General features: G+C 34.5%; 1 protein-coding gene across 2 annotated transcripts; it reads right to left on the minus strand.

The window, feature by feature from the left end:
- Positions 1-1,969: 1,969 nt before the first annotated feature.
- LOC130962297 (translocase of chloroplast 120, chloroplastic-like) lies at positions 1,970-8,244 on the minus strand. Of its 2 annotated transcripts, none has more exons than XM_057888503.1 (3): positions 8,103-8,244; positions 3,602-7,254; positions 1,970-2,377 (listed from the first exon to the last, which is right to left on the minus strand). In XM_057888503.1, exon 2 carries the CDS (start codon positions 7,224-7,226, stop codon positions 3,648-3,650), a length of 3,579 nt encoding a protein of 1,192 aa, XP_057744486.1. In that variant the 5' UTR covers positions 7,227-7,254; positions 8,103-8,244; the 3' UTR covers positions 1,970-2,377; positions 3,602-3,647. The 2 variants fall into 2 exon arrangements, with proteins under 2 accessions (XP_057744486.1, XP_057744484.1); XM_057888501.1 differs by having other exon boundaries at positions 8,056-8,200.
- Between the last annotated feature and the right edge of the window lie 4,802 nt (positions 8,245-13,046).

A 13,046-nucleotide genomic window follows, 5' to 3' on the forward strand; every position in this document is an offset into this window, starting at 1 on the left:
ACTAAAATCATACTTAACCCAAAATTTAATTATGTTCTTATCAAACTAATATGAATTTTATTATTTAAAAATATATTTTAGATTAATTTAAAATATTTTTAAATTTTTAATAAAATTTTAAAATCAAATTAATTTTACTAAATATTGAAAAAGACATATGAAAGAATATTGGAAAAGGCAATGAAAATGATGCTATGAAAGTATAATAATTTTAAAAATAAATAATTAAAAAGATCAAATAAATTATTACTAACAATTTTATACAGTGACCTTGTAAAAATTCTCTAACTTTTTGTTTGGGTGTAAAGAAAAAATAAGAAGAGAAAAATGAATAAAAAAATATATATATTTTTATTTAGTTAGAAAAAAAAGAAAATAAGAAAAAAATTTCGCAAATTCTACTTTTAAGATTTGAAGAGAAGCTTGAAAAAGTGGTTTTCTCGGCTAAGGAGAGAAAAGAACTTTTTATATGAATCCTACCTCAAAAATTTTTCTTCAATTTTTTACGTCAACCAACCCGAGAAAAATAACATATTCTATCCATTTTTTTCCTTTCATCCATTTTTTATTGATCCAAACGAAGGCTAAGTGTTGTTTCTTCAAAACAATTGAGACTTCTGCACTAAAATAGAGTAAAAGAAATGCTTTTTGGATTCAAAAATATTATTTTATTTTGAGTAAATTATCGTTTTTACTCATAAAAGTGAAAATGCTGACATATTTATCCATAGCAGACGAAAATTATCATTTATACTCATAAAAAATAGCTTTTGCAAGCAAAATTATCCAAACCCTAAAAAATTAAATAAAAATTTTAAACTACCCTTCATTCTACCACTACCACTATCGTCTCCTCCCTGCCCCCTCGCTCTCTCAATGTTCTCAGTGATCCAATCCCAACATCAACCACATCGCCGCTTAGTACCACCGCCTCACCCTCCTCCTCAACTGTCACCCTAACCCCTTTGCCGCATACTCCTCCATAGGCGTCGAATCGGGTTCTGGAGAATCGTATTGGATTTTCTCTGCACACACTCAAAAGTTGTAACTTTTTCAAGGGTTGATCGAAAAATGGTGTCTGAGAACAAACCGGTTGAGTCCTTCTTCAATTCCATTCAAATTGTGAATTTCAGATCTACGATGTGAAAAAGAAGAGAGGATTGTCAATGAAGGTTCTCTTGAAGGCTTTTTTGAGTATTTTCTCACAGAATTTCAGATCTACGACACTTTGAACACCTTTACCGAAAGCTTCTGTACAGTATAACAAAATTCGAGAAAACGGTAAAAGCTTTTGCTGCCGCACCGTAGCGACTGCGACGGCGCTCTCAGCTGCTGTCCCTGCGAAAACAACCACGGCTACGGTTGTTGCTGCTGCTGTTGTTATTATTGTTGTTGTTGCCTTAGCAAATGTAGAGTTAATTGCAATTGCAACGATGATTGTTATGGCGTTCGCGGAATCGCCTATGCCAGCGACTACGACAGCAGAGTCAACGGCAGTTTCAGGCGTGCTATGAAATCCAACTGCCTCATCAATTTTCTCGGAGTTAGATCCAAAGTGCCATTTCGCTCTACTCCATTCACCTTTTAACCAATTTCGCAAAAACGAGGGAGAACATTGAGAGAAAGATGGGAGAAGGAGGAAGGAAACAATAATGGCAGTAGTGGAAAAAAAGATAGTGTAAGAATTTTATTTAATTTTTTAAGGTTATAATTTTACTTACAAAAATCATTTTTTATGAATATAAATGATAATTTCCATTTGCTATAAATAAATGTTAGCATTTTCAACTTTTATGGATAGAAATGATAATTTATTTTTTTATTTATTTTTTTTAAATAAAAAACATTAGAAGCTCAATATTAGTAGGGAAATACTAAAGTGAACGAAAATTACGTGGCTAATGTACATCTCTGAACATTATAAAATGGTCAACACCACCATGAATAAAGACAAATCACCAAACAAGCATAACACAACCATACTCTGAACATCTCATTTATTATCATGGATTTGCACATATGCCATTCGATCAAAGCATAATTTATATAGCGAATCTTTGCATCGACAACATACTTCCTGCATAGCTATAAACACGAGCAAAAAATCTTACAAAACCAGCGACTTCTGATTTAAGATACGATCAAAACATATTTGCTTAATACATCATAGAGCTATAAGGAACACAGCTAACTCTAATGTGCGATATCGCTTGCACCAACAACCTTAACATGAGCACAATCCATCACACCCAGTACTTCTTGCATAATCCTCTGCCCAGCAATATTTAAAAATTAAAATCTTCACTAGGAAGAGATATATTGTAAGACTGCAACAACCGCGTGAAACACAAGCCACCACAGAAGAGTTGATGTTATCCTGCATCCCATGAAACATTAACCGTAACAACCACCAATTCAGCTTTATCAAAACAGGAAGAATGAGAAAAACAGCGAGCATGAAGCATAAAAACAAGTACCAACGACGACAACAAACAGATTATTACCATGCCTAACCCCAAAGAAAAACTGTTGTGAACAACAAATAACATACGAATTAAAACAGCACCGCAAGGGTACTATCAATGCCATCTAAACCTTTATCATATTAGCATCAAGATCACCCTGAAGTATATCCCCAACGGGTGCCAGCACACCATGACCCTAAACCCTAAACCCATGTAGGCAACTTCAACAAGAACACTATTTCAAATCACCAAATGTTATATTAAAGAACCACCCCATGTAGACATCTCTCCATGTAATTGACTCATGCACTATACGCTAGCAAGGTACCTTAGACACCACCACAAGGATGATATTTTATGGTTGAAAACTAAACGACCAAAACATATTCCATTGCAACCAAATCCATTGCAACCAACACTACCTCAACATACTTGTGGTTGAAAACTAAACGACCAAAACATATTCCCAAGCATCAGCACGGCATCAATGCAGCATAATCTACTAATCTAGTCAACATGTTTTGGGTGTAAATGCCAGATATACTCAAACAATTCAATTGCAAAACATCATCCCATCATAAACAGAACAAACAAACACTTTCAATCTACAATTGGCAAACATAAAGAAAAATGGGGAACCCTTAACACACCTATGGGACATGTAAACAAATAGAGTGTAGACATTACTAGCAAATCAATGTATAATCTCTAAACAAAGTGTAATTGCTTCTTGGAGGTCCGTCATTCAATTTAAATCAGGAGTAAAATTTGCCAAATTGACAAAGGAAAAGAGAGGAAATGATTACTAAAGGTTGAAAAGGGCAAGACATAACATTCCAAGAATTGACACGCCTACATGGCCTTACATAAAAAATTAAATTAAAATAGAGAGAGAGAGAGGGAGAGAGAGAGAGAGAGAGTAGGAAAAAGTAGGCATAAATTATTTGGAGTACAGCAGCATAATATAGCAAATAATACCAAGAGAATATCTAACATGGTAAACTACAATTACTGCAAGCAAATGATAGATACTTTCAGGTATAGAAAACAGCAAACATAACATGAAAAACACATTTAGTATCAGTCTCATCTCGTGGCAGTAGCAGGGAATGCATCTTAAAGCAGCTACTCATTACCTGCAAGTCGTGCAGCTTGAGAACCCTAACATTATCATCATCATCATCATTGTCCAAACTGCAATTGTTGAGGATAACCAACCATCTTCTTAAGTAGAGGGATGAGACCAATCAAAGCAATTTGAAGCTGCTCTGAACTATTTAACCTAATGCTGACTTGTCCTGCACCTCGGTTGTTCAAATTGGCCCTGGCAACAAGGTTTGTATACCGACCAACTGGGATTTGTGATTGTAAATTGCAACCAACAGCAAGATCACCATGCCAGTCCATAACAGAAAGCCCCAGTGTTGACAAAGACCTCCCAAGAGGATAATCTTTATCTCTCAAATGGGCCTCCAAACTGCCACCATAGGCAACATCACCACGCCCTGCCATTGCACCACCAGCAATAACCACCTTGAATCGTTTACTGGCAACAAATTTGTCTTCAACTTTAACTCCAGCTGACAGGGCATCACCCAGGAGAGAAAATGAGAGACCAGCAGTAGCCATATTTCTCCTGAAGTTACTAAATTTTGTCTCACTTCGCAATGTATAAGCTAAGTCCTTCCCAACAGTCTGCATATCAAAGCCTAACGAAGTTGCTTTCCCTTCTCCATACTTAAGAGAAGTGGCAACTTCCATTTGAACATTAGCATCCTTTTTATCCTTGGTAACCTGACCACTGAAAGATAATGGCATCTTCTCTTTAAGAACAAACAATCTTTCTACATTTAATCCTTCATAACCCACATCATGATCCCATCCATGAGTTTCTAGGACAGGTCTTACAAGCCACTGATTGGATGAATCAAGATACCGATACCGATGAGTGGGATTATCAGAATCGAAAGAAGCCGGCAAGGCCAAATCTGGCATGGGAACAGGAACAGAAGCTGCACCACCACTTTCATCTTCAACATTTTCGTTAGGATCACTTGGCAGCTCCTTTGTTGATTCTGCCATTTTCTTCAACATCCTCCGTTGCTTTTTCTCTTCCTTCAATTGTTTCTTCATAAAAATTTTTTCTCGGTACTCCAACTCATCAAAATATGCCTTTTTCTGAGCTCTAGACAATTGTCCCACCTGGGCCTTCGTCAAACGTTTAAATGGTGGCAAGTCATCAGGTTCTGTTTCATCATCAGAATCAGATGACTCATCAAGGTCGTCATCAAGACTGTCCTCATCACCAAACTGCTCCTCTGGCAACTTTAATTGTGGCCTTGACTGAAGAAGGGATGACAAAAGAAATGGTAAAGGTGGTGCTCTTGCTCGAGCAGTGTAAGGCTTTCCAGGTGGACTATCTTGTAACTTTAGAAGGGCATTTGCTTCAGCCAGAATTTTTGAGGCAAAAGACAAGAGTAACAGATGAGGCTTCCAAATCTGGCCATTAGGCAACACTCTCTGGCCAGCCCTATTTATTCTGCATGCAGAGTGGTTCTCCACCAATGCTACAGGATTCATTAGACGCATATCTCCAGCTGCTTGACGAATGGCTTGCTGCACAACATGAGAGCGCTGTGTGACAAACATGTCATAACTGGAAGCAGTACCATTTGGGCCATCAGGAGGAGCAGATGCTGCATGAGTCAGAACAACAATAGCATTGAACCATATTGAAGGTCCAAACATCTCAGTAATTGTGCGCAATAGTGGCATATCACTAAAATCACGGCTCTGCATGTCTAACCTATCAAGATAGAGCACAATATCTGGTGGTGTTTTATTAATAAAGCGCTTGACAGAGTGCAGAATCTTCTCATTATGTCGTTGGTCAGACCAGGAAGGTAAAAGTCCTGGTGTATCTATCACACGTACCTTAATGCCCTGCACTGTTCCCACAACATCCTGAACCTTTTTTGTTCCAGTTTGAAAAGCATCAGTATTAAATTTAACCTCATCAAATATAGAATTGATTGTTGCACTCTTACCAACTCCTGTCTTTCCAAGAACCATTATTGTACAAGAGAAATCAAGTGGCTCCTGACCTGCTGCTTCAAGTTGCTCAGCCATTGCACTTGCACGATCAAAACTAAATGCACCAACTCGACCACCATTCCGCCCCCTGAGTTGCTCAGCCAGGCCCAGTCTATATAAAACCTGTGCTACAACAACATTATGGGGTGTCTGCCCAAGCCTATGAGCCAACCGTAAAAATTTTACCCTAATCATCTGAAGCTTCTCACGAGTCTCGTCATACTCCTCAGTCTCACCGTTTGAGGAATCTTCCGTTTGTCGGGACTGTGTATTAGATACAGTGCCATTTGTACGAGGCTGTGGCACTGTCCTTGGGGTAGGTTCCAATAATGGTGCTGTACGACCAAGGCCAGCTGGACGAACTGGAGGGTTGCTAGCAGCAACAGGCTTTCCAGATGAGGAGGCAACCTCACTGTTTTGGTCTCTAGTGGCCTGAGTGGTTTCCTTCTCTTTTGCATTGATCTCCTGTATCTTTTCATGCTCCCCGGCCACAGATGATAATCCTTGATCTCCATGATTATCTACAGCAGAAACCTGAGATCGGTCATCCTTAAGACCTTTTAAATCAGCTGCAGTAATCTGAACTGGTATCTCATCAGCAGTAGAATTTTGCAATGAGGATGAGCTTCCAGTAGCTTGTATCAGTTCCCTATCCTCCATGGCGTCATGTATGTCGGGAGAAGTTCCTCCTATTTCACCAACTGCTTCCTGGTCCTCTGAATCTGATCCAGCTTTACTATCATTAGCATCAACATTGTTGTAATCTTTGCATTTGGTACTCTGACCAAAAGATGAACTAATTTCATCACCAGCTGTACCCTCATTGTTTATATCGATGTCAAGGGTATTATCCTTCAAATCTGTAATCACTTCCTCTGGAAGTTCAGAATTTCTAAGTGCTGAATTTTCATGTACTTCTTCACCTGCATTATCTTGAGATTCGCTATAAGGCATAGCTGAAGCATTCAACTGTTCTTTTGTGTTGTTGCCTCTGAATTCAGGATCAAAGTTACTCTCCTTCAAATCCCCAGCATCAAAATCCTGGTTTGACATCTTATTGAATTCAGATTCTGTATTGGGCTCAGGAACAACATCATCTACCTTCTCTGTGCTCCTGTTTTCCCAGATTACACCACCATTTTCTCTTGGGGTCACAAATCCAGAATCCTCATCTTCAGACTTCTCACTGACTAAACCAGAGTCTACATCCACCATGGCACCATTCTCCTGAGCAACTGTCTCTTCGTCAGTATTTAAGTCAGACTGCTCCTGTACGCCATTTAACTCACTCCTTTGTAAACCATCATCAATGATATTGGAAGATTCATCACAAGATACTTCTCTTCCAGTTCCTCCAGAATCAACTCCATCTAGATGAACACTATCAGGTGGTTCCTGCCCAACTTTGCCCACCTCATCGCTAGCAACTAGTTCAACCTTCTCATTGTCTTGGGCAGATTCCTCAGCAACCCCAATAGACTCCTCAAATTTATCCGTATTCTGTGCAGCACTAGGAGCTTCATCAAGCACAGTTAAAGGGGAAGCATTAACTGTGGCAGCATCATCTCCTTTATCAACAACAGCATCTCCATGATTGTCCTTTACTTCCTGATCATCCAAATGATCTTTTGGCTCCATTGCCTCCTGGAAAACTTCAACCTCCTCCATATCAAATCTTCAGCTTCGCTTCAAAATCCTAGATTTGGAAAGAAAATAATCAGAAACCGAAAATCTTAAACAAATAACTCTGGGGAATTGAGAAAGGCAGAAAAGAAACCTTGTATATAACTAGACACATATGATATGGTATACAAATTGAGGATCCAATATCATACAATCAACAATAAAAGGAATCTTATGCAGCGTAGCAATTAATAGATAGAATGGTCCACGGGAAAAGAAGTAAATCCCTACGATGATCAAATGAGAGGCTTTGTATTCATTTCGATTAGGGTTTACGTAACCAAGCAAAACGAAAAAGAAACAATGAAATAAAATGTTTAATAATAAACTTACACAAACAATAGCAGAAACACAAACCTTCTTATTTATGCATAATCGTAGTAAAGACACCCCTTTCATACATTTATTATTATACCTTCATAAGCAACTGCTAACACCCTGTTTAAAGTTTCTTCCTACTCTAAAATCCAATTATTTAGATTGCTCTTTTATGTGTATCCATGTTCTACTCATGGCAAAACTCATACAACAGTAGTGATGCTATTGATGATGGTAAGTTATTTATGTGTCAATATTCTCTATGGGAGAAGGGGGCATAGTAAAACCACAGAATCACTATAACACATTCAGTTTAGTTAAATGGACATATCAAAATACAACATTGATTAAAGAGTGAAATGTAAAGCAGAAATTTAAACCAAATAACAATGCAAATCCACATAACCACATAAACAGATGCCAACAAAAGAGTTTAAGAGCGGAACGCAAGATCAGAAAGAGGAATATCCTGAACGGCAAAATTCAGAATCGCTACCGCTATGGAAACCAGAAGGGAGGCGGTGTTAGTTAGGAGAAGCGAACCTTGGGATTCAAGAGCTCCTCGCTCTTCAGATGCAAAGAGCGAATGAGCGATAGTGTGAAGCGTATTAGGAATTTCCTGGATAAACTAGGGTATCGTAAGATTTCGCTTATTTCACATAAAAATAAAAAATTGGGATTTGCATTTTCTTTATTTTTTATTTTTTATTTTCGGTGAGAGTCGATAATAGTAAAATCTAGTGGGATAATCTATGGGCCATAATACTCTTTCGTGGACCGGACTCTTTTCCTAAATTGAGGGACTGGCCTACTATAGGGTTCTCTCTAAGGCCTATTCATAAGTTCATATATACCAATTCTGTCAAACAACCAAAAAGAAAAAGATGAAGATATCAAGTAGGATGCACATGGATTGGACCGAAAGGGTTTATCAGACTCAGTGGTAAATTGGTAATATTTTATTAGATTTATTTTAAAAACTTTAATTCAATTTAAAATTAATTCGAAATAAAATAAATTAAAGAGGATTCATCTGATATATATTAATGTATATAATTTTATAAATATTATCTAATAAATTAATATAATTTAAGTTTTAAAGATTAAATACAATAAATGTTATCTAATATTTATAATAAAATAAATTATTTTAAAACAAAAACAATAACATATATTGATTGAAATAAAAATATAATAATTTATTATATTTAAATATAAAATACAATTTCGCACTAGAGTAGGTCTATTCGAAACATGACCTAAATTCTATTCGAAAATTATATCAATTAAAAATGACAAATTCAAAGATGATGACAAAATATGTTTTAAATTTGTACCAAATTTAATTTTGAGTTGGATGAACTTAACTTCGACAAAGTTTTATATATAATTGTTAAATCAATAAATAAAAATATATAATATATAGAAATTTGGTTTTTATGGCATTCAGAACAAGTCAAAAAATTAATCTATCTTGAATTTAAACTCTATTTAAAAGTTTGTTATTGATCAATAGTTACTCCATGCATAAGACGATATTTAAATATTGACATTTACTTAAACGAACTAGTAAGCTAATCACTAAATCAAACCAACTTGGTTATAATAATATGTAGGAGTTTGATTCTTTAGATCAATATGATATTTGAATTAGTATGAACTTATGACTTAATCATTATAATTTATAAGTTCATATTAAAAGATGATACACTTGGCTTAGCCACATGATTTAATCTTCTAAAGCTATGTTGATACTTGATATCTGCTGCTAATAACATCGTCACAGTTCCATTGGAAACATTTTTAAAGACGATGTTGCTCGTATAAAAACTTTTTCATATTGATGACATTCTTGTAAGAGAAATTCTCCATATACAAGCATTTTTTTATACAAGTCTTTACAAGTTATTATATTAACGCGCTTGAACGTTACTGCACGTTCTTCTTCCTCTTCCTCTTCTTCTTTTTTTCTTTCGTTTCTTACTTTCTCTTTCTCCTTCTTCAACCGTTACTGCACAATTTCACTGCATCGTCTTCTTCTTCTTGCTGCACATTCTTCTTCCTCTTCCTCCTCTTCTTCTTCTTCTTTTCTTTCGTTTTTTGCCTTCTCTTTCTCCTTCTTCATTTACGTGCTTTTCTCTTTGTTTTCTTTTTTCGTTATTCTTGATTTCCATTATTTTTTGATATCAAGCTCTGAAATCATTTTTGAAGAAGAAGAAGCAGCAGAATATGAGGAGGAGAAAGAGAAAGAGTTCTGAATTATGCATAAAGTGTCCTTTGGGTGTATTTTCTATAATCGTTTAGGTGTATTTTCTGTAATCGTTTGGGTGTATTTCTGAAGTTTCATTATTTTCAAAACGATTTCAAAGCTTGATTTCAGAAACCATGAAAATCGAAAAAAAAGAAGTAAGAATACCAGTAATAAACGAGTAAAACAACTAATGAAAAGGCAAAGAGAATAACGAAGAAATATCGTTTGGGTGTATTTTCTATAATCGTTTGGGTGTATTTCTGAAGTTCTATTATTTTCAAAACGATTTCAAAGTTTGATTTCAGAAACCATGAAAATCGAAAAAAAAGAAGCAAGAATACCAGTAATAAATGCAAGTAAAACAACTAATGAAAAGGCAAAGAGAATAACGAAGAAATATCGTTTGGGTGTATTTTCTATAATCGTTTGGGTGTATTTCTGAAGTTTCATTATCTTCAAAACGATTTCAAAGCTTGATTTCAGAAACCATGAAAATCGAAAAAAAAACGAAGCAAGAATACCAGTAATAAACGCAAATAAAACAACTAATGAAAAGGCAAAGAGAATAACGAAGAAATACATGGAGGAGGAGGAAGAAGAAGAAGAAGGAGAAGAAGAGGAAGAGGAAGAGGAAGAGGAAGATGAGTTGTTCATAATCCACGGTGAGTGAAGAAGAAGAAGAAGAAGAAGAGGAGGAGGAGGAAGAGGAAGAGGAAAAGGAAGATGAAGATGAGTTGTTCATAATTCACGGTGAGTGAAGAAGAAGAAGAGGAAGAGGAAGAGGAGTCGTTCATAATTCACGGTGAGTGTAGCGCTTTGGAAATTAAATAACGCATTAAAAGACTCTAATGTGTAGCAACTTGTAAAACTTGTAAGTCAAAAAGACTTGTATGTGTAGCAAGCCCCTTCTTGTAAATACATTAATAATCTTAACCGCGTTATCCGCATATGGGATGGGATATATGGACCTAATTTTCTTGTATATCATTTTAACATATATTGTTATAAAAATATTATTCGTAAACCAAAATTAATTATAAAAATCAGTAATTAATGTATTTATATATAAATATATATATATATATATATATATAATTTAATTTATTTTTAATATAAATTTATATTTTAATATATATGTATTTTATATTACTAGTTAATTTTAGTAGCACACATACCATAGTCCATATTAATATTACCGTATTGGTAATATTTTGTATGCACAAGATTGATCATATCCAGAACAACAACAATGAAAACACTATTTATTATTATATTTCATAAATAATATCAAGGATTACAGAAGAAGTTTACATAAATGGAAAGAAATGGAAATTCGAAATCCGATCCAATCATATCACATGCATACAAGTAGCACATGCTACAGCTTTATTTCTTTTGGACATACATATATAACCAAAGTTCAGATACACACAACAGCAAAAGATAAACATGAATAACGTAGAACGAATAATGAAGCTATTATTTTCACGACTTCAAGTCTTATCATATGATCATATCATATCATATCATATAGTCCATGCTCCACAGAGTGCACGGAATAAGTAGCTTCACATAAATATTATTAATTTTTGGTTGGAGGCTTGTGATGGTAAGGTGGTTTGTGATGATAAGGAGGGTTGTGATGGTAGTAGGTATCCTCCTGTGCTTCACTGCTTTGTGGTGTTTCCTGGTCCGTCACATGTGTGGTGGGTGGAGGCCAGTGTTTCTTTGGTGGATAGTGGTGATGGTAGTGATCATGATCATGATCATGATAATGATCAGCCATGGTAGTAGCTGATGCTACTAGAAGCACCAAGCCTAATACTACAAGATAGAGTGACACTTTAGGAGACATGTTTGATTTTGCTCTTAGATTGTTGTGTGTGTTTGTTTGTATGGTGGTGCAAATAAAATGAGCAATAATGTCCTTCCTCTTTATAGTATTTATGAACCAATCCTGTAATTACACGTGTCATCTTTTTTTTATCCATGGTTGGTAATGTGAATTAATCAAGGTCAGCTGGTTAAGGTGTAGATCAAGGTTTTATTAGCTACTTGTTTGACTATCAATTTATAAGATATGGTTATTATTGATTAATGAATATTACACTCAATCATATGAAGGTCAGAAGGTGATAAGTCGGACCAATTCCTAAGATTTTTTTTTTTCCAAAGCGTATACCTCAAGTGTAGTAGGTAGTAACTAAGTCTGTGTTAAAACACTGTTAAAGAAGATAAGATTGAGTAATATGAATTTGATTGTAGAGCTATAATAAGATAGGTACATAAACAGTTCTTAGTACTTTTTTTTTTCTTTTTTATTTCTACTAGCTATTTCAATATCTCTATATTATAGCGCACTTTTTGGCAGCTAATAATTATATTTCTCTTTAATGTTTTTATCAATACTTAGTATTTATTGACCTTTAAAAATAAATGACAATAATAAAAATAATATGAAGAAATTCATTTTGGCCTTAACAAGCATTTTGAAACAATTTTTTTAACACAATTTTGGTACAATTATTCACCGTTAAACATATCACTAACGCTTTCTTTAAGGATTAATGAATAACTATAAAAAAACATTAAACTAAAATAATTATTTTTAACGCGTATAATATAAAATCACACTTTACGTTAACAATAAAAAATTTAAGAATGCCTGTTTTCAGCATTATGCAAGTTCTTTACCGCAATTTTGGTTGGCGTTTTACATTGTATTTCTTATTGGCTAGTTTATTTGCACAAGAAATATTGCCATTGACTATTAGTTCGGTGTCTCGCGGAAAAATGGATAAAGATAACCTAGCGCTCACTTAATCCTTGATGTGTTCTACAAAGAGATGAAATTTAATATTTAATATTCAAATAATGGCTAATATGAATCAATCTCTTTTAAAGTGAGGCACTTGATAAAATAATAAAGTTAAAGATTAATTATTTTTAAATTAAAATAATAAAATTTACATATAATAAAAATTATAAATTTAATAATGGTTAATTTTTTATTAATAATTTTTTTCAAAAAGTTTAAATTTATTTTGTATATTTAAGTCGATTGAGTTAGAAATTTGAGACTGTTATAATTAAATATCTTTTTAACTCACACTATTTAGTCTATGAGTTTTAGCGGATTTTAACGACATAGGACGGGTTTGTCTAGTGAGCTTTTAGCTTTAAGATGGTAATAATTGAATTTAGAACATTACTTTTGTACTTGAATTTAGAATATT

The sequence above is a fragment of the Arachis stenosperma genome, chromosome 2 (genome assembly GCF_014773155.1).
Source record: "Arachis stenosperma cultivar V10309 chromosome 2, arast.V10309.gnm1.PFL2, whole genome shotgun sequence".
Lineage (NCBI taxonomy): Eukaryota > Viridiplantae > Streptophyta > Magnoliopsida > Fabales > Fabaceae > Arachis > Arachis stenosperma.